Source organism: Beta vulgaris, chromosome 6 (assembly GCF_026745355.1).
Source record: "Beta vulgaris subsp. vulgaris cultivar EL10 chromosome 6, EL10.2, whole genome shotgun sequence".
NCBI lineage: Eukaryota > Viridiplantae > Streptophyta > Magnoliopsida > Caryophyllales > Amaranthaceae > Beta > Beta vulgaris.
In genome coordinates this window covers 5611017-5633944 of record NC_079207.1, presented here as the reverse complement: position 1 = coordinate 5633944, position 22928 = coordinate 5611017, and the positions used below count along the sequence as shown (strand labels likewise).

General features: G+C 37.2%; 1 protein-coding gene across 2 annotated transcripts; it reads right to left on the bottom strand.

Annotated features, from left to right (window-relative positions):
• Nucleotides 1-4639: 4639 nt before the first annotated feature.
• LOC104895205 (hypothetical protein) lies at nt 4640-21690 on the bottom strand. Of its 2 annotated transcripts, XM_010681646.4 has the most exons (15): nt 21498-21690; nt 21319-21400; nt 21006-21116; nt 19140-19237; nt 18973-19056; nt 18727-18863; nt 17048-17120; nt 16890-16935; nt 16697-16806; nt 16120-16227; nt 15988-16038; nt 9954-10015; nt 7478-7790; nt 5078-6085; nt 4640-4856 (listed from the first exon to the last, which is right to left on the bottom strand). In XM_010681646.4, the coding sequence occupies exons 1-14, from the start codon at nt 21558-21560 to the stop codon at nt 5138-5140; spliced, it is 2286 nt and encodes a 761-aa protein (XP_010679948.3). In that variant the 5' UTR covers nt 21561-21690; the 3' UTR covers nt 4640-4856; nt 5078-5137. The 2 variants fall into 2 exon arrangements, with proteins under 2 accessions (XP_010679948.3, XP_057252024.1); XM_057396041.1 differs by lacking the exon at nt 4640-4856 and having other exon boundaries at nt 5840-6017.
• Between the last annotated feature and the right edge of the window lie 1238 nt (nt 21691-22928).

Below are 22928 nucleotides of genomic sequence, written 5' to 3'. Positions count from 1 at the left end.
GCCGTTGAGTGGACTATAGTATCACGCCGCCTTTTTTTTTTTTTTTTAACGAGTTTTTCTCACTTGTTTTTGTTGAGGAGCTAGGCTAGCTAACGGTCATATGATGGGCTGTCATGTGACATACCACATGTGAAATGAGTGAGGAAGGTAAAAGTTTCCTTTTCTTTTTTTATCTTTTAGAAAAAAAAACGAAAGGAATAATATTATATGAGAGAATATTAGTTATAAAGTTTATTTTAGTATGGAATATGATGATTTGGCATATGTGTGTCAATTAGTCTATGATTAGTTTTTGGTTCGAGTATTCCTTTTCTGTAGGTAACAGGACAGACGCTCTGGTGCACTTACAGGCTCTTGTGCACTTTTCTTTTTCCACTTGAAAATTCCTCCAAACTAAGGGGAGAAAGAGAAGAAAAGAAAATAGAATAACTCCTATTTTTTTAAAAAAAAAAATTGATATGATTGAAAATGGGTTTGGGCAATCCGGTACGGAGAGTTCGATCCACATACAAATCCAAAGGAGGTTCCATACTAAAACCAATTGGCAATAGTAGAAGTAGCTCCTGTAGGTTATATTGTAGTATTTTCTCTCCTCTTTCTCCAATGTGGGACAACTCATATGTGCACAACATACATGGGGTTCAACAGTTTGTGGGTAGATAATTTGAGAGTAGGGGAGATGGTAAGGGGAAACCGTCTCCTAAGGTGATTTCCTTACCACTAGACTAAATTTAGTTTTGTTTTTATTGTATCATATTGAGATATTGACGAGAATCACGTATTGGGATCCCATCTCCCAAGCTCATGGTGGGGAGTTCGACTCTCATTAATCCCAAAATTTGGTTGTTTGTGTGGATATGCTTGTAGGTAAAAATCTCCACTTTCCAGTTTCGGGAAGTTTCCTTGTTATTAACATATGATATTGTTTACATATAGTACAATACTCTATCTTTTAATTACTAGTGAGTATTTTTTATCATCAAAACTAAGCATTATAAAAAGAACTAAGCATTATAAAACGTTGATGTTATGAAATCATACATCGAGATGCATTTAACAAAAAAGTCCTACCTAACTAAATTTAGTTGACGTACAAATGATACAAGAATATCAAAGTGAAATACTCCCCTGTCTTATTTTAATTGCTACATTCTATTTGTGGGTACTATTTACTTAGCTTTGACCATCTTTAATCTTATAAACGTAAAGAAAAATATGGTCATGACTCATGTGAGATCTTGTTTGATTATTCTTCTGAATGTGTACTTTCCAAATATACGATTTTTATAATTTTCTTTTGTAATGACCCGAGATATTGTCTGAAGTTGTGTCTCAAAAAATGTGAAATGTAATGGAGCAATTAAAGAAGAGACGATATCTCACAACAATATTGTTGCATTGCCCAACTCACGACATTTATAATACTATAATACTCTTCCGTTCTCTAATGATTTCGATATGACTTTTATACATTAACATGTACTTTACTTTTACTATTTTTTACCAATATATTAAAAAAAGTTGTCTTTATGTAAAATATTATTGGGTTTGATCTTAATATTTATATTTCTCGTTTTGATTTTATCTCAATGTATATGTTCAAGGTCAAATTATACAGATTTTGACCAAGAATTTTCACCACTATAGGGAAAAAAAGTAGTAATGTGAAATCTTGTTTCTATATGTAGTGTTAAAGATCAGATTTTGATCAAACTTTAACTCATTTGCTAAACAACGCCCTACAATTTCCTACTAACGCCCTAAATACAGTATTTTTATATTGTATTTATATACTTCCCTAAACCCTCCTCTAATTTCAAAAGTTCACTTCCTGCTACACCACCACCACCACCACCACCACAAGCACCACTGTACCCGACACACCACCACCATCTTCTTCTCCACGGCACCACCACCACACCTTCTTCTACATGGCACCACCACCACCACCATCTTCTTTTCCACGGCAAAATTGTTCTAATCGAATTTTGACCTTCTGAGATTCTTAGTTCAAATTTATTCGAAATGGAAAGAGATTTTATGGGTTTGATTCCTAAATCTTCATCATCAACTGTGAATTTTTTTCACGGCACCACCATCACTTTTTTTTCTTCTTTTCCACCGTCTCCTCCTCTCTGTTCTATTCCTTTTTTGAATTTTTTTTTAAAAAAAATAGGTAGGCGTCCACCATGGACGCCCCACCACCGGTGGAGGCGTCCATGGCAGGCGCTCCACCACATGGTGAGGCGCCTGCCATGGACGCCTCCACCGGTGGTGGGGCGTCCATGGTGGACGCCTACCTATTTTTTTTAAAAAAAAAAATTCAGAAAAAAATGGGGCGCCCACCAAGGACGCCCCACCACCGGTGGAGGCGTCCTCGACAGGCGCTCCACCACATGGTGGAGCGCCTGCCGAGGACGCCTCCACCGGTGGTGGGGCGTCCTTGGTGGGCGCCCCATTTTTTTAAAAAAAAAAAATAAAATTTAGCGGCAGGAGTGCTTGCTGCCTTTTACGGATGCTTTGACCATCATTTCCTCCTCTGGCTTCTGTTGACTAGGAATCTCACCAACATGAATAATGACTGGCTTGAGTTCTTCATGGTGAGGATGAACCTGGAAAAGGGATAGGTGATCCCAGTTCATCACTTTGAAATTCTACCAATGTACAGTATCTATCTTGTGATGATAATGCTATATACTTGCCATCTGGCGACCTATTGAAGCAAAATGTTACAGGCTTGCATAAAATAAAAACAACAGTACAATGCAATATCTGTTATGGCTGCATAATGGAGACCAGCCAAAATTGTCGTGGAGAAGAATAAGATGGTGGTGGTGGTGGTAACTTTTGAAATTGGAGAAGGTGGGGTTGGGGAAATGAGTCAAAGGGGAGGAGAGAGAAAAGAAATGTAAAGGTATAAATACGGTATAAAAATACCGTATTTAGGGCGTTAGTAGGAAAATTTAGGGCGTTGTTTAGCAAAGCCCAACTTTAATCGATGATATTCATCTCTTTGCTTTAACATTTCAAATTTGATTATCTAACAAAACAAAGGTCACACAATTGTTGCTGCCTGCTACAATGTTGATGCTTCAACTGACCCTGTTCTAGATAATCTTAAGTGTCCCTCGATAAGATCATGAGAGGGTACCCTAACAAATTACTTCCTCCGTTTCTTTTTAGTTGCAACGGTTTGACTTTTACACTATTCACCAATTCTACTTAGGGCCTGTTCTCCCCAGCTTATTTTCAGTTCAGTTCAGTTCAGTTCAATTCAGTTCAGTTCAGTTCAATTCAGTTCAGTTCAGTTCAATTCAGTTCAGTTCAGATCAGTTCAGATCAGTTCAGTTCAGTTCAGACCAGTTCAGTTCAGTTCAGTTCAGCTCTTGACAATACTTTTACTCTCACATATCACTATTCATTTCAGTTCAGTTCAATTCAGTTCAGTTCAGTTCAGATCAGTTCAGTTCAGATCAGTTCAGTTCAGTTCAATTCAGTTCAGTTCAGTTCAATTCAGTTCAGTTCAGTTCAATTCAGTTCAGTTCAGTTCAGTTCAGCTGTTTTTTGCCGAAGAGAACAGGCCCTTAGGGCCTGTTCTCTTCAGCATAAAACAGCTGAACTGATTTGAACTGATCTGAACTGAAATGAAATGAATAGTGATATGTGAGAGTAAAAGTATTGTCAAGAGCTGAACTGATCTGAACTGAACTGAACTGGTCTGGTCTGAACTGAACTGAAATGAATAGTGATATGTAAACTTGTTTTTTGTCGTCATTCATGATCTCATTCCAAATTCTATAATTTGAGGAATAATGATCATATCTAAGAAAGTTGAAATATTATATATTTTTTATTTAAAAAGTTAAAATAAAATTTCTCGTAAGTAGGGGATACTTAAAGATCCATAGAAAATAAAAAGCTTCTCATATAGATAAAAAAAAGGGGTTTTAAATCACTAAATCAACCTTGATTCTAATTTTCAAATTGTACATGTTGGTTTAGGAAAAAAAATTCCTCCCTTGTATACAAGTACTAATTTCGTACTGATACAACAGAAGTATTTCTGTTACACTTATAATCATCATTTGGCTGCATTAACTCTTTAACTCATCTCCTACAAGGTAAAAATTAATGTCCACGTTACACGTCGCACTGAAAACTAATGTATACACCTTGATTTCTATTAGCGGATTAGCCCTACCAAAATTAAGATCGCTTCAAATTATGTCTAATTAGCCTTTTTTTGCACGCGATGCGTGCGTGGATTATTTTGGTGATTTTTATTAAATTCTATCTAAATGTAATTTTGAAGAATGTAATTTACAATCATCATTAGTCCTACTTAAATATCATGTGGTGTAAATACAAAAGTATAAAAATTACTTGATGAAGAAGTTGTTTTTTTTTTTTGTATTTGTATTACTTGTTAATAAATGTTGGTATTGTTATTGCATTTTAAAGTTTAGGTAAAATAAAAATTTTATGTCTTTGATTTTATAATTGATTTTAAAACTGCTTTAGTTATATTAATTCTTTAATCACAAACTTTTTCTTTCACTACACATAAATATATGAAAGTTTATTTTAGCTACTTTGAACTTCTTTTGATATACATATTTTAAATTAGGAAGGGTTATGATTGAGGAAAATATCAAAATTTTAATAGGTAAGTATTTTTATTGAATGAAGGGTTAAAAAGTCTTTTCAAGAGGGGACACCATAGCTCCCCCTTGGCTTATATAATAGAGATATGACAAGTGAAAACCATGCAAAGGCCGAACGTGTGGAGAAAATGATCACAACATGGAAATTTCCAAGCTGGTGGTCTTTGTGACTTTGTCCAGAGCCTGCATTGCCTGCACAAAACAGTAAACAAGTTTACATTGCTTGAGCATATAATGCGACACATCCCGGAGAAAAAAGAAGATAGAACGGCAACTCAATACAAGACTCACAAACGCCGGGAGCCAATTGTGCACCAAGCTTGTCCTCACTTTCTAAGAACGAGAGGCGGGTAAACTCCCCACTCCCCAAATTTTTTCTAAAATAGGAATGAGATAAGATCTAGGAAACTGACCTATTAAGTGAGATGAACTCTGTACTCTCACAGGTTGGAGACCAATGAGCTTGTCAAAACTCATTTAAATATGCTAGACAGTTTTGGTGTTTTCTTTGTCTTTTTAGTCTCATCTCGGCATGGCTTTCCCTTGATTGTATGCTTTTCTGGCTTACTATATATCTTTATAGAATCCTTGTCTCCATCCAAGAGGTTAGAGAGTTTTAGCACATCCACCATCTCAGTAGGAGCCTGAGCTTTATGCTGTTTTAGTATATTGGAAGCATTTTCTAGCACACCGAATGTCTCTACAGGAGCCTGAGCATTACGTTGTTTCCCCATTCTGTTTGCATTTCCTAGCACATCCAAAATCCCATTGGGAATAGGAGTCTGGTGTTGTTCCGGCGTTGTAGGTACCTTTTCTAGCATGGTAGATATCTCCATGGGTGTCCGGACATCAAAATGCTGTCCAATTTCTAGCTTAGCATCTTGCTGAGGCATCACTTTCTGCAACGAAAGAAGTTTATTGACATCTTTCACCACCACTTTCTTCAGCCGCTGCGTTCTCTTTGAAATACCCTGGCAGCTTAAAATCTCCCCAAACGTTTCCTTATAGAGCTCTTGCTGCTTCTGAGCATTTGTCTTACTGCTCTGCTTCTGTTTCTTGATTTTTTGGTGGTCTAGTGGATCATCAGGCCCATCTGATATGCGCTTTGCGCTTCCCTTGGAACTTTGTATCTCTTTGAGATTCTTTGAATTTGGCTTCCCTAGCTCCACTTTCGGTTTACATGCATAAAATTCATCTTTCTTCTCTGAAAGAAGCTTGATCCGATTCCGGGTGATGCCGCCCCTCATTGTGTCCATGATAACCTTGCCAAGAGCAAATCTAGTCTCCACTACATCTCCCTTCCCAAGTAATTCATAATCAATGCTATAACAGCGCCTTTTCTCCTTGAGAGACCTGATGTCATCCACCAGCACATCAAAAATTTCAGCTGCTGCTTTACCAGCATTTTTTGATATAAATACCTAAACCACAGTTTCAGGAAAGCTTCAGAAATAACACTTAAAAATATCCTGAAAATTCAATTGAGACCATCCATGATTATGTAAGAAAAAGAAAAGAACACAAATAAGATGCAACTCAGGAGTAACTGCTACAGCACCCCTATAAATTAGTGCGAAGCTACCCAAGTAACCATGAGCTCTAGGTGTGATGCATATGAGGAGCATCAAGTTCGAGAGCATAGGTCGTTGTTAGCCACACAGTGCCAACCACTGTGCGAGACTGTGCGAAAATCCTAATTCTGTTAGGATTTGGTTATTTCCTAGTTCTGGTAGGATTAGTTTTCCTAATTTTATTACGATTAGAACTCCTAGTTCTGTTAGGAGTCTTTTTAATGTTTTAGTTTGTGTGAAATTCTAGTTGAGTTAGAAATCCAAATCCTAGTTGGATTAGGATTCTAATTGGAGTAGAGTTATAATAGGATTAGGAGTGTGTTTATTTCTTGTCTTGTTTATTCTTTCTTATCTTGTTATTAGTTTCCTAATTTCAGTAGGATTAGGGTTATGTTTGCACGCCTACATAAGGCCATGTCGTTCATTAATAAAAATCAGATTTTGAGTTTAAGAAAAGTGTTAAGCTTGTGCTTGCATAGAATGAGCGTTCAATACACAAACCGCGACTTTGTGTGATCTTGGAGCCGAGACTCACAAGAGAACTCTTAAACTGCGATTAAGAGCCTATCCCTTTTAATCTTATTGTTGTTCGTCCATAAAATCATAAAAACACAAAAATAGTTCGAACCGCCAACAAAAATCACATCAAGGTGACACTTACCACTCAAAAAATGAGAGCAAAACAAGCAAACAGTTGGAAACGCAGAGATATCCGAGTTAGTTGATACACATACTTTTGGCCCAATTTTTAATGGAAGTGGAAAAGTAGAGATAAAAAAGTTGGTGGATAAATGTGGGGAACAACAGGGATATAAGTCATATAACAGAGAAAGCTTACTAAAAATAATATATATTTTAACAAAAAATGCGACATCCCACAAAGGAAAATATAGCAACTAATTTGGGATGAAAAGAGTAATAATCTGTCTCAGAACTACATGTAGTTTGCAAAAAATTAACGACGTAGAAACTTTCAGATGCATGGAAAAAAAAGTTTTGCGGGAGCCAATTGCCACCCTTTCCTCACCTCCCCCCACCCCCCTACCAAAAATTAAAAAAAAAAAAAGCAGAAGGAAAGCATGATAGGTAACTAATTAAACTGGATATAATATTAGGTTTTTTTTTTTCACACTTGGCACCTGAAGTTTAGTTCATGGAAATTGCAATAAGGAAGTACACTGAAGGGATATCTGTGGTGCACGTGGTATGTGCGAGTAGTGGGTGAGTGAGAAATATGCTTACCACAATCGGACGTGAAGAAGATGGGCAACGACCCATGATTTTACGAAGACGTTTAGCATCATTCAGAGCAGATATAGAGTCCAGGACAACTGAAGCAAATTTAGAAACTCTTTGTGCAAGTTTCTCGTCTGCTAAATCATCAGAAGAAATACAAATCTCCGGCGCAAAATTAACTTGCCCTCCAGAAAGTTCTCCAGCAGCTTTAACACCTTCTCTCCACGTACCATGATATAGAAGAGAAGCAAACGTCCCAATTACAAGAGCATCTTGAGGATTATTGACCAATGCAAGGTGGAACACCAGCAGGCTTACCCTGTTGCACAGAAAAAGTAGCATTCATGTATCAATTTGCAGTGAACCATTTTTTCTTATTTTAGTTAATATTAGTACAAGTTGGTCATTCCTCTCTTCTTAATTCTTCCACCTCCCTCTCTAGGCGCAACCCCCCCTCCCTTCAGTAAGCTATACAAGAACCACCACTATGCTAGGCAGGATCCAAGCTACCCATCTATAGTCTTAATTTAACCCATTGCACTACTGACTTCTAAACAGGCATACAGCTATAGCGAGGTTTATAGAGCCTCCTGATCGCATAAATAGGACCACCAAAAATCATATTATGACGAAAAATGTATTGTTCATAATTCTTATATTGCACATTGCCTAGTGCGTCCTGAAAGGAAATACAGCTGGAAAACCAGCAGGCTTACCCAATTGCACAAAAGTAAGGCTCACTAAAAGTATATGCAACTACAGTCTCACTTCCCCCAACAGAAAGAGCTGATTCTCTAAGGGAGCAATTTTTCAATTTTGACTGAAAGCAAAGTGGGTGTTTGAGAAAAGAGACTGTAAAGAGAAAACAGAAAAAGGAGGTCATTGCGAGTGAGAAGGGAAGAAGCTTGTTTGCTGGGGGAGAGAGAGAGGGTATACGACTTTATTTGGAGGGTATGTGCTAAGAACTCGGTAATTAAGTAACAATTAAGAGATTAAAAGCTTCAAATGAGTAACCCAATGGTAGATTTCCATCCCTTAACCAAGACCAATATATACGTCGCATTCAAGAGGTGAACTCTCTCCCAAGTAAGACTGCTGTCTGCAGTTCTCTGGATAACTTTCTCTCAACTCTACCTTCCTACTTATACTTCTCTCTTGTTCGTTATCCACTTCTCTTCTAACAAACATTCTTCCCGATACCTGATCTACCATTTCTAACTTAGCCCACTTTCCCACAGTCCCTACAACTAGCTAACTATCCCTCTGCTGAAGTGAAACTACTTGATTGCCCTACATTGTAGGTGAACTTAATAGGAGGCTTCTGCTGATGTTTTGCAGTATGTGCTTGTCTTTGATGAAAATGAAGCCACCAGAATTAGTAGAGATTGAAGCTCAGTATATGATGAATCCATGGAAAAACTTCAAATAAGATGAAACAACAGAGCATGTTTAGTTCAATATTTTTGGGCTCTAAGAAACGAAATTAATATGTATATATATATATACATATACATATATATATGTAATTCCCTTACATTTTGTTTGGTTCAACCTCTACTCAATCCATTACCATTACTTGGTGGTAATGGATTCCCCTAGTTTGTTACCTACCCTTGCCCCTCAAGAAACAAAATTCATTTGTCAGTGGTAACGGTTTCCTTTCCCTTTCCATTCCAAAGCTTGAACCAAACACCTAATAAAGGTAAAAAGTTTTGTTACCATACCACCCCTCTAGTTGATTCCATTCCCTTTCCATTCCATGACTTGAACTCATGCTCTTAATGGGCTTGAAAAGGCAATTGCACGTCAATAAATGCAGAAAGTGAAGGACGGAACAAGAGAGAGGGAGATAGAACCATAGAAGTCAGTGGAATCCCAATGAAATACGGGATTATTGGTTTGAACTTCTACTGAATGTAGGCATCAATCAAGAGTATTATACATTGTGTTACCAGAGTTTACTGAAACACGTGAAGTAATAGTGCAAGGGTACACTCTTATCAGCAATTTCTTTCCGAAAGCCATATAGAAAATGTAATACTACAAGAGCACTAGATAGAATTCTTAAAAGATATTTTGAAGTAGAGAGTAAATCAGACTAGGAGAAGACCAGGAGTAGCCGATGATACAGTGATACTATAGTAGTATAGTGGTGCCTCTCATTCTCCTATCAATCAAAATCTCCTTTCAGTGGAGTACCAAGCCACAAAACGCTTTTTTCAGCATACACAACAGTAGAATAAAGAGATACTGGCCAACAAACATTTGCAATGTCGTTCTAAATGAGACTTATTTTTTTCTCCCATTACGCTGCAAAGTCAACAGCGGCCACATTTAGCACTTAGCTTTAGAGGGTGTGTACAAAAAATCATCCAGCCACTACACTAAATCCAAAAATAACACCAAGATTAACCACCTGGTGGTCATTATAGACAACCCAAGCATATATTATTGATGTATCAAAATAGAGTAATTGGCTTACCACAAGACAGAATCACAGGGCTGGTCACATGAAACCAAGCTATCCAGATTACTGAACAGTTTCTGCATGAACCAAAAACATAAATGCAAAATCAGCGGAAGAATAACAAAACATGTTGAAGAAACTCTTTTTTGTTTTGACGTTGTTCCACCTTCATATTTTGCTTGGATAGATGGTGAAGGGGAAGGAAGGAGAGAGAAGAGTGAGCTTGCATTTTCCTTCCAAATCTTTCCAAAATTGGAAGGATTTAGTTTATTACGAGAGTAGAGAAAATGGATGCTTTGAGCCCTTCCCTTCCCCCATGTTGTATCCAAACAAGATAACATTTTTCTCCCTTTCACTTCTTCCCTTTCTCTCTAAATTCCCCTATCCAAACAATAGAGTACTTGTTGAGACACAACATTCCCGAGGATGAAACAACGCATCCTGCCTCAACAATTCCAAGGGATAAGAACCAGTGCTACAAATATAGATTTGAAGTGGAAACAGCTTTGAATTTCAGCAAAGCCAAACAGTCTAAGTCTCTACCTATCTTTCGAGCCAAAAAGAAAGTTATTCCCTCAGCCAAAAGCACTGTGTTGTACCCCATCCACAATTTATAGTCCCAATATAACTTGTAGCAAAAAAATTGCTAGTTTTGACCATAATTATAAGAAAATTTAGTGAATACTTACCAAAATTATTTCTAATATTTTTGAAGTTCTTGAAAATTATATTGTAGATTTCTCTAAAAAAACAAAAGCTTAAATTTTATGGTAATTTCACATCATTTTGATGATTATTTTAAAAAATAAAAACTATGCTGAATTGCTGAGAATCTGCATAGGATATATTAGCACCATAAGTATTGTATTTTTGCACAAAATGTGAAAATTGGTTATGTCCATATTCCTAATCTCATTTTATATTACAAAATATAAACAAAAAATACTTTGTGTTATTTTTTGCCAATATTTCAAAAATTACTAATTATTGACCAATAATGTTTGATGAAAAAAATTAGCAATGTTGAAGAAGATATTAAAGAAGATGATGAAGAAATGAGATTCAAATTGAATACAAAAATTATACAATAGATACAAGCTTTTAGGAGGCTTGTTCTCTTCCAAAGTACAAAATAAACTAAAGGAGGAATAAATGTGAAGGCCAACTCAATTAAGTTTGACGAAGTAATTAAGGAAATTATTTTGAACCCAATTTTCCATTTAATAATGAAAGTGCTTTATTTGGGCATGTCCTTATTGTTTTCGAGTCTTTTGAACTGGACTATTAAATTAACTACTAGACAACTCAAGTTCGAATTACCCCACCCATCCATACAAGAATAATCCTCTTGACTTTTTTGCCAGACTGATTCTTTAAACCCATCCTCCCCTTTTTCTTCACCATTCTTTAACCCCCATTGTTCAACCCTTTTTCTTCACAATTCTTCAACCCCTATTTTTCAATCCTTTTTCTCCACCATTCTTAAAACACCCCATCCACTTCTCCAACCTAACATCTCCCAAGTTTTGGATTTATCTTTGAAGTACTCATTTTATATATAATTTTTACCCCCTTTTCCTTGGCATTTCAGGTGATACTTGAGCTCCTTTGAGCTAATTCTACTAACAATTTCTTTGTAGATGTGATTGGTGTTTTTCTCATGTTATTGTATAGGTTTTGGCGGTTTTCTCCATTCTCTGCCCTCACATGGATCGATCGAGGAAGAATTTGTTGACTTGGCATGGTTGATGTTCGACTTAGAGGTCCTTGATGCTGACTCTGGACCTTAGGTGCACATGATTACAAATTGGAAGCGTTTAGATCCAAGAAATGAAAGATTTTAATCCGCTTGACAGGTTGGCCACCCAATTCGGTGACATTGTTTGGTTTTTCACATTTTGTCGAGCCATGTCGGGCAGGCTTGTTTGAGTATAGCAGTGTCAAGTGCTTCCCAAACGGGCAGAGTTATTTTTTAGTAATTTGCCGCACTTTTCATTTAACTTTCTTTAGCTTGTAATAAGTTAAGAAAGGAACACGATTTTGGAGATTATTGAGTCTTTAGTTTTCTAAATAGTTTTCATTCTACCAAGAATCGTGGTTTTCACTTGGACTACTTTTATTCCCAGTACAACGAAGTTCTCAATAGAAGTTCAATTGCTTCCTGGATTTGTTAGGATTAGGTGCAGCAAAAAGAGAACCCGCAATATCCTGCCTAAAGTATGTTTCAACACGTAAAGTGGGAGGGAGGTCGCTAGTAAGTAAGAGAGTTGATGAAGAAGATTGGTAAGAGTAGGGTAGGGAACCTTTATAGAAGGCAAGATAGGACGGTTAGCAACAGGGATCCTACCCTCCTCGATCAAACCAAACTGCCTAGCAACAAGGGTGATCAAGACCACCACAAAAAAATGGGAAGAACAGTGTAAGAACCATTGGGGAGGAGACGGGAAAAGTGAAACCTATGCGTATGAAGTGGAGGGCCATATAGTGTACAAATGTCGAACTTATACTTGAGGGTCGCGATATAGAGATAACTAACCAGAAAAGTGAGCTCTTGCCCCGGACATTATTGGCCTCATGCCTCCTTTAAATAGTCCAAGCCATAAACCTCTTCCAAATCCTTAGTATAGGTTGATAAATGGGGCATGAAGGTGGTGCCGTGGTGGGCGTTAAAATTAGAATCACCAGTGATAGCATAGCAAAGAGCGCCAGGGTAGATTACTAACTAACCTCGCCTTCAGCTGACAAACCAAAATACAGACCAGACGCAGCTAGAGTAAGGGTACTGGTCTCGTTAAAGAGGCGAAAGGATACATAAGCGACTAAGTCAGTTCGTGATTTACTGACATCAAAACTACTAAAAAAACTCCACACTAATATCAGAATACGTATTGACATGAGAAATTGAAGATCTAAGAAGCGAGTAGCCTGTAGAGAACGGTGTTTTGAGTTCAGGAAAAGTACCTTTTGATACTCTAAATCAAAAAAGATGGGTAATCAAGGTAACGCGTGTATCTGGACTGGTTGCTTATTAGAACTTGTTGTCTTGCTTCTGTTTCTTGTATTCATGGTGAAATTGAGGAGTTCAATTTTCTCTTTCTTAGAAAACCCCAACGGACAAGGTGGAAGAGCGATGAAGAGGGGTGAATTTGTAAAGAAAAGGGTAGAGAAGGGAATGGAAGTAAGAATTGAAGGAGAATAATGGAAGAATTTAGGGTGTAGACGAGAGATTTGAGCGACGAAGATGTTAGGTCAGGAGAGGATCCAGGATTTCAAGTGAGGGGTAGCGTAATGTTTCGATATGGAGTATCAAATACCAAAAAAAAAATCATAACAACTAAATCCCAAATGTTAGAAAATCCACATACAACCTCCATGTATTTTAATAAAAGAAGATTACAATTGTATCAGGCAAGTTTTTAAATGTTGGAACTAATTTACAAGCGCATCGTTTTACATCTAAAAAGAAATCTTTCTCAATATATTAAGACTTTTTTTTGCTTGGTTTGAGTTGAAGGAAGAATTGGATTTGGTTTTGTACAAACAAAAAAGGAATTCACAAATGAAAAAGGGCATGATTAATTGATTACTCTAACAAAAACATAATGCCAATATTTTGAAGTATTTAGTTCCATTAGCATTTGTTGGGCCATTTAGAAAGGCAAACCAATACAACATGGGTCGGTCGGCAACGCAGCCACGCTGACCCATTAGGAGTGTTCACCCCTTTTCTCTCTCCTCCCCTCCCCTAACACCCCTTCCTTCGTTCTTCCAGAGTCTCCACTCTCCTCTCTCTAGTTTCTAGTACAGGGTACTACTGGTCATCATTTTTGGTGCCAGGAGGAGAGAGAAATTTGAAATTCTAGGAATTTAGGTGAGATTGAAATCCATGCCCTCGCACAACGCCGACCACGCCACACCGTCGCTCGTCATCAACAAACGCCAGCCGACATAAGGGAAGTCTTAATCCCGCTTGAGTAGATTTGAACTCCAGATTCACGCTATCACCGGCACATTCCTTCCTTTCTCTCTATTTTTCCTTTTTTTGAAAAGAAAATTTCAATTTTGTTTTAGAAAAAAACAAGGGTAGCATGTGCTACCTTTTTTTACTGTGTAGCTCCGCCCATGTGTTAGGTTTTGGGTGTTTAGACTTTAGAGAGAGGGGGAAATCGGGCCAAACAATCAAAATGTTAGGTCGTAACTGATGCATCGCCTGATCGGACGGATCTACTAGACTAACCGTCAAAACTCTTTTTTCGTGATTTTTTTGCACTCACTTGTTCACTCAATATTTCTAAATCCAAACCACTAACTCATCTTTCCATCATCACAACAAAAAACTAGACCCTAATTTCCTTTTTAATTTCCTGGACCCACAACCTTCCATTCTTCCAATGCCATATCAGATACGACCAACTCCACTGATAGTTATTTCCATCCCCTGACAAATTCCAAAACTATTTCTCGATAACCAAGCCACGGGTGAAAATTAATCCAATTGATAAGGGCCGTACTTTGTGAGAGTGTAGCAGCAAGGCCCCTGGGGAGCAAGTTCTCAAGACTATCCACCTAGAGGACATCTGAGGCCGATAATGCAATGAACTCATAGGAGAAAAGGACACTTGCAACACTACCTCTATAAATTCGCAGCTTGAAAATTAAGTTAGGGAGTTAATTAGAGAAGAAATGCTATAAATAGAGATGATTAAAGAGAGGGAAATCCTCATAAATATCATTGAGAGTCCTTTTAGTTTATTTTTGTACCTTGGGAGAGAACAAGCCTTCCAAGCTCTTGTCTCTATCTTTCAAATTTTTGTAATACCAGTTAATTCAATCAAATCACCATTTCCATTTCTTCATCATGTTTTCTAATGTGTCAATTCTTACTTCTTAGCAATGCACTATCCCATATCACTTCCTAGCACCATATTGTTCCCATATCACTTAACTTAACCTTTTGTGTGTATGGCCTTCTCAGTGCAAAATGGTAGTAGCATATTGCTCAAACTCATTGCAACCACAAGAGGACTTAGCTATATCTCATAAATTATAACACCCTTCATAAGAGCTAGGCGAGCCAGTTTTCAACATTTAATTAAACAAAGATGCTAGGTTATGCTCAGATAAGGATTAGGAAGGGTGGGCAGAAGCAAAGATATAACGAGTTGTAGCTAGAGACAGGCAGCAGCAAACTATGACAAAAGCTAGAAATTCACAAGGAGCATCTTCCCCCTTTTAATTATTAGAGTCCATGGTAGTACAATAGGGAGGCTAACTGATTCCTTAGTTGGGTTTCCTTCAACTTTTTCCTTTCCTTCATACTAGCAAGATTTCTCCTGAAATTAGAACTCTTTTTTACAGAATTGCTATATCTATTTAATAGTTCAATAAGCAAACGCAAGGATATGCATCCATATTGGATCTGTATCCCAAGTCCTAGTACCATAGCTCACCCTCCCTACCCAATATGCTAATATCCACCTCTAATACCCCGTTCAGTAGCGGGTGATAAATGACAGTAATGGCAACAATTTTGGTGTAATTTTATAAGCAAAGTGTCATCTAAATGTATATGGTAATGCTTGTCCATCCACCAAAACATCCTCTTCATCCATAAAATTTCATTATTATCCATTACCAATTATGAAGGTGGTAATAACTTTATGACTAATTAGTAGTAAGGGATATTTAAGGGGGAAAACACATGTTTAGGAATGAAGTTTCATTAATATGAACATTGACATAAATAAATTTCTTACACAACTAATATTCATAACCATTACTGTCATTTATTAACACTTGTCAAACAAGTCCTAAAAGCCATTAGCCAACATTCCCCCAACCAACCTCACCACCATGGATACAGCAAACACTATCAAATTCACCTATCCACTTCCCAATTTGATGATATATATAGAGCAGCCACATCTCTACCTTTGATATGCATCAAATGATGTTCATGTACTGAACAGTGCTTACAAACCAGTAAAAAGGAGAAGCAATTCATTGTAGAGCTCATATTGATATTATTATTGCTCAATTGTAGACATACCATCAACATTGTAGGAGTTTGTCCAACAGAGTGGTCAGCAAGGTAAGCAGCCTGGAAAGCATGCAAACAATCAGACATCTTCACTCTGTGACCATTAGCAGTGCACGAAAAAAGGCGAATACCGCTACTCACTTGATATGGAAGTAACATTTCGAGAAGATTGAATTTCTTAAGCAGGAGGAGGGAAGAGTGAGCAGCTCCATATGATAGCATATAATTCATCTCCATCATCAACCTGGCCTATAAAGTTTAAGAGTCATCAAAGACAAGCCAAACAAAGAATTCTATTCCTAAAAACAAATAGTTCAACAGAAAGACAAGTTTAGGAGAAATTACTGTGATTATTCACATTGAATTTGTTTCAGAAGAATAATCTTAGCTAACAATAATTGAGATTAAAGTTATTGTGTAGGACAAGAAGTCTACACGGATATTTGTTTATAACATCATAAATAGTTAAATTCGACATTCATGAACCTCAGTGTCAAATATCAATGCAATAATGACATTTAGTTTGACACAGCTACTTCAAAGTTCAATCTCACAACAATCTACTGTGAACTTGAAGTGAGAATAAAAAAATCAACATTTTGTTTTGGCATAGGTGACATTGACTAAAGCACTTTCAAGTTTCAAAGTTATGAATTCAAAAAAAAAAAAAAAAAAAAAATCAATGGCCAAGGCTGGCCATCAAAATTCCTTATTATACCTTATCCAAATTCTTAACAGAAGCATAGAGATCGCATATTGCTTTCTCTGTGTCTTCTGCAAATGATAATCCTAGACGAGCAGCAATCCTTAGTCCTCGCAATATTCGTGCTGCACAAAAAAAAATTCACACGCGTTAGAAGTTAGCTATATATATGTTCTTTAATATTCTGTCGTTATCTTGAGCAACCTACCACAATCCACTTGGAATGAAGAATGAGCAGGAACTAGAGTCCGTAGCTGAGACAATATAAGATACAATTTCTTAAGAACCAGCAATCAACCCAACACCAAACATGAGAAATGAGGTAAGGTGACAAACTGACAACTCAATAGTAGAATAGAAAAGCACCTTCATGGCCGTCAAATCTGCGATTCCATCGGAATAATCATATACTTTATGCGCAAATGGATCATAGAACAAACTGCTCACAGCACAAGAAATAAAAGTCAGTCAGTTGATATATATCTATACAGCAACGCCCAGGTGTAGACAGCATATTTCCTCCACTCCATGTAAATTGCAACATGTAGAGTTTTAAGCTTCCAAGAGCCCAACTTTGACCATAATATCTATAATAACATATAAATAAAATTTATAAAAGGTTTTTGAAAATATATGTCCAAATGAATCGAACAAGATGACTCATGATTATATTTTTTCTTATGCATATAAATCACAATAGGTAGTCAAAGGGGGCGTGTGAATAGTGTAAAAGTCTAAACGTTGCACTATTTATGGAACGGAGGAAGTATATTATAGGCAAGTCATCTCACAAGGGATTATTTTTTTTGACGAAAAAGAAAGTATAATAAGGAGATTTCTCTCTCCCCCACCACTCATACACAGTTGTAGACAACATATACGCACTCTTTCAACCACCCCCCCAAAATTCACTCTCTGCCATAGCCCTTGCTTCCACAAAACTGAGTTTGCAGATAGACTCTTTTAGGTGATTATTGATTGTTTCGTGAACTTTCCAGGTACATCAAAGAGCCAAGGATATTACAAGTTTGCATTTAACATGTTAGGGTGTTAGATTTGACTAGTAAGATCTATCAAACTTATTGCCATGCTTAGGAGCTGGTTTTGGTGATTTTTGTGCTACATATTTCCTTGATACAAAATGTTGCATAGCCTAAAATAATATTACATGAATTGAGAAGTGATGATCGGAAATTATACAAGGTTGGTAAATCTTAGAATACTACTTTATCAAGATTTTAAAAGAAAATAATAACAAAAGAAAAACCACTTTTGAGCTACACTAGGATATCAGTTTATTTAATTATTGCCCAACTAGTATTTACTTTTCAGGCTATAAATACCCCCCCCCCCCATATATGCTTATTAATTTCAAAAGTTTTTTAAAATGAACCAAATCTAGAACATTGATCAGACATAATTTTTGTGAGAGTAATGGAGCCGCAAATTGGTTGGCAAACTGTGGTGTTGACCAAGCTACTAAAATTTCTTTCATGGAAGTTCCGCCTCTGGCACTTGGATGCATCTTAGAAGAAGACATTAGGGTGTTGCTTTTCCTACAATCATTATTAATTAGTTTATAGGTTCATTTCGGGGTTGTGCCCCTCTTAAGCACCGGGGGGGGGGGGGGGGGGGGGTTACCCTAGAGTTCCACCCGTATATGAGGATAAGGGACGTTTAAGAAACTCATAATTTTGGAAGCTCGTTTTAGATTTTGAAAGTAAAAATCAAAATTTGATATAGCAGGTTCAAAATAACTACTTGTATGAGATCTATTCTGGGCCTTAATCTTAGCCTAGATGTAGTAGTATGTAAGTCTCTTTCCTCTGGGATCAATTGTTGTACTCATGTAGAGTTTGTATCAAGCATTCCAGCTAACCTATTATGGACTTAAAGCGACCACCAATGCTTTTGTGATCAGAGAAAGCTCTAGTAACACTCTTAGAGTCCTAGTTGACAAAAATCCAATATTATTAACTAAAGCCTAGACTCCTTTGCATAAAAGGTGGCTTGTCAAGCGTTTTTGACATATATACGACAAATACCTGTTGACTGTAAAATCTCGACAGAAAGAATTTCTCCAGCGCATGAAATCCTTTTTGTCATAACCTTCAGGCATCTCGGACAAATGGTCTTGTTCTTTCCCTTTGCCATGGTTTGCTACTGTTTCAAAGCTAGATACCTGGAGGCACAGATCCGTGCAATTAGATGATAAAAACAGGACCATGGAGAATTGAAGTGGCTACTAATTCACGAATACCCCTTGAAAGGCGAAAAATGATTTTGCCTACCTCAATTACAGAATCTCTGACATGAACCCTACAAATTGGAAATCTTCGCCCCACTATAAAAGCACGATGAAATTTTTTCTTGATCTATCAGAAAGCAATAGGATGATTTTAACAGTAAGTTCTTTGTGAATGAATCATGAATACAGAAACAAGAATAAAATTAGGACCTCTTGCAGCTTTGCAGTTGTAACAACATCAAAATCTTTGGGGATTTTGTTCAGCACTAGATCTCTAACACATCCACCAACCAAGTAAGCATCATAACCTGCATATTAAACTTCTCAACAAACGTGATACCAAATAAAGTTCAGAACAAATTACTTGCTAGGGACTAAGATGGACAACAGATGTGAGGTGAAGCATCAGATCATCAGTGAAGGGGGAGTGCTGAATGATGTGCAACAGAACCTCTTGAATTATGAGTTCTCTGCTGATGATGTTAAACAAGTCATGAACTCAATTTCTAATGAAAAAGCTCCGCGGATGGATGGTTATAATAGCTTTTTCTTTAAGAAGACATAGGATATAGTAGGGGAAGACATATCAACTGCAGTATTGAACTTCTTTATTACAGGGAAGCTCCTTAAATCTGTAAGGGGGCGTTTGGTTCACCAAGGGGAAAAGGAAAGGGTATAAGAAAGGGAAAAAAGGTGAATGGAAAGCCAAACCCTTAGATTTAGTAGGTTGTTTGGTTTAAAATGTCTAAGGGAAACCACCACCACCACAAATTTTTACCACCACATATTTTCCCTCAACCACCCCCACCACACTTTGTCTTTGAATATTAACCACCTTGCCACCGCCCTCTTCACCGCTTCGCCGCCGTCGTCCCCCTCCCCTATTCGCCGCCGTCGTCCTGAGCCCAAATGTAATGGTCTGTTGGTGGCAGATGTAGTGGTCTGTTGGTAGTCGTCCTGAGCCGCTGCCACTCCGTTCGTCTTTGAACGCCGGCGGTTGAATTTTTCTCTCTCTCCTTACTTTCTCGTGTAGATCTATGGAGAGGCAACCAAATCCTCAAGATTGGGTGTTTTCCCTTCATCTTGCAGCTTCCACTGATGAGAAATATTGCTGATTCCACCATATTTACCAACCGTTACACTCATTAAAGCTTCATGATTTCCTTCCATAACATCTCCACTCATCAAATTATCACTAACACCAGTGATTTCAACATCACATTGCTCAAACAAGTGATCATCTTTCTCATCAAAATCGACGATTTCATAATCATCTGTATTCCCTCCTACTCCACCTGTAAACCTCTCAGAATTGGAAACACCAACAAACCCATCCCCTAAGTCAACACCAGAAACCTGATCTAGTCTCATGGGTGGTTTTTTTTGGTGGCGGTGGGTGGTTTTTTTTGGTGGCGGTGGGTGGTTTATTTGGTGCTAGTTGGTAGTTTTTTCGATGGTGATGGGTGTGGGTGGGTTTTCATGGTTTGGGGGGTGGTGAACAGATTCCGGCGGGTTGCAGTCATCGTGGAGGGGTGACGATGGTTGGGGTTGGGGTGTTGGCGGGTGGGTTGGGTCGGTGCTGGTGGTCTTGGTGAATGGTGGTGGCGGTTAGGCTGGGGTGGTGTACATTGGTGGTCAACAAAGTGGTCAATGTTGTTTCAAGGTAAGGGTAAGTGAAACCTTGGGTAGGGTGGGGAATGGATGTAGAGGAGTTTGGGGGTAAGGGAAGGGTAAAGAGAATCATTGAATTGACAAAACAAACAACAAGTAAGAGAATCAACTCACTTGATTCTCTTACCCTTTCCTAAGACCCTCTAACCAAACGCCCCCTAAATGTAACTTCTATTACTCTTATCCCTAAGCATCATCGCTTCCAAATTGGAGAAATTTGGAGGGAAAATAGATCTCCATCCTCCCCGTCCCTTTCTTTCCCCGCTCCTTCCTCCTTCATCACTCTCCTAGTCTCCTTCCATTTCCTCCTATTTTGCTATCTAAACAAAGTGTAAGTTTCAATAACATCACCCAATTTAATCTATTCATGACCCCAAAAACAATCAGTAGAAGCAAATGACTGACCTTCACTTTGTAGAATCCTAATAACAGTCCTCGGTGCATACGGTATCATCGACAACGTTATTCCAAGAGACCTCGAATCCACATTTTTCCATTTTGAAGTGTCAGCATCCACTGTATCATAAAAATCGTAATGCTAAATACTTCATCAAGTATATTTTAAAGTTCTAAGTTTATGAAATATGCAATAAAATCCAATTAACAGCAAAAGAATATATAGCATATTAGGTTTCAAATATTTCAGAAAGTAGCAAGAAGTTACTAACATGAAGTACTACACAACTGCTAAAAAGAATGGAGTAAATTTTAAAATTACCAGGTGCCGCCATTGATTTGGGACCTAGCTCAGCAAACAAATCAGCTTCCGAAACTCCTTCAAGGAAAGTGTGACAGGACCTCTGAAAAAAAAATACAAAATTAGCGGACATCAAATGTATACACAAAGTGTTCGACGAAATGCCTCAGAGAACATAGAACATTTGAGAGAAAATAAACCTGAAGCACAAAAAAGGGTTTGAGTCTGTGAAAAGAGTTTTTCAATTTGAGAAATGCCGCCATGACAACAAAACGAAGTTCATTGGTGTTGATGCGAGAAGCTAAATGGGGACATAGTAGAGACTAGAGAGCGAGAGGAGAACCCGCGCTTGATATATAGGCGCCGAATAATTTGGGTGCAACTCTGCTTGATTGTCTTTGATCTTTAAAGTTATAAATAGATTTTATTGGGAAATAAACTTGTCTATCTATCGAGTAGACTATTCATCATTAATGAATGATTGTGGTAAATGGTAATAGAGTCCAACTCAATATAATAATTATTTTTAATACTCTATTAATAGTGGGTTGTCCATCTTATGGGTAGGTGTGGCAATGTCCGATTTTATTCTGCCATGGGCTGAAAAAATATCACTTTGTGGAAAATCTGTCACTAATACAATTAACCTTGAACAAATTACACTACTACTTCCATTAAGTTGGAATAATTAATAAGTAGTTATGGACATGGTCTCATGGGCTTGTTTATTATCGTATTTGTATTCAATTTAAACTTTTTATAACTAGAATACTACATGTGAATATTAGAAAAAGTAATTTATGTAATTAATTAAAAAGACTTTGAGTATGAGTAAACAGATTTTTATATATAGTTGATGTTGAATCAATTTATTATTAGGTCAATTTAATATCATTTATTTGTCAAGTGCTCTTACTCATATCTTTTGATTTTTATGTGCATAATATGCACGCCAACATCAGCCATTAAGAAACCAGTTATCGGCGTCAATATTTATGTTCCACCACCACCACCATTTTCAATCCGATTCTTTCCCCTAATATTTCGTCCAAGATTGCTATCATGTGGCATCCAATCTTTCTATGCCTCGATGTTCTTCGACTTACATTTCTAAAAGTATAAAAAGTCCTTATAATATTTTATTGATAAATTGGAATTTTACGGCCCGCGGTCATTATATACGCCAATAGATTGTGAAGAAGCAATATCTTGAATTTTGGCCTATGGGATGAGATGGCCCAAATTATAGGATGTTCTAGATTTTTAAAAATTTACTAAATAAATGGCAACAAGTGAGCAAGGGATGGACATACAATGAGCATATGCACTATATATTTTTCGCATTTCATGAACTAGTCTTCTCTTCATCTCAAAAGATTGGATCTAATAAACCAATAATAAGAGAGAGAATAACGACTTTGCAATATTGAGATTAAATTAATTAATGTTGGTGTTGGCAAAAATTTAGTGATTTTCTTTATTGCTCTTCATATGTGTAAGCAAATCAAAATCTCATAATATGTAGGGGGAAAGACATGTATTTGCTTCCTTTAGGGGAGATTTACATGCGTAGATTTCAGTGGATGGTAGAGCGGAAAGTGGGTCATGATAATTTGGTTCAAATTTTGTTG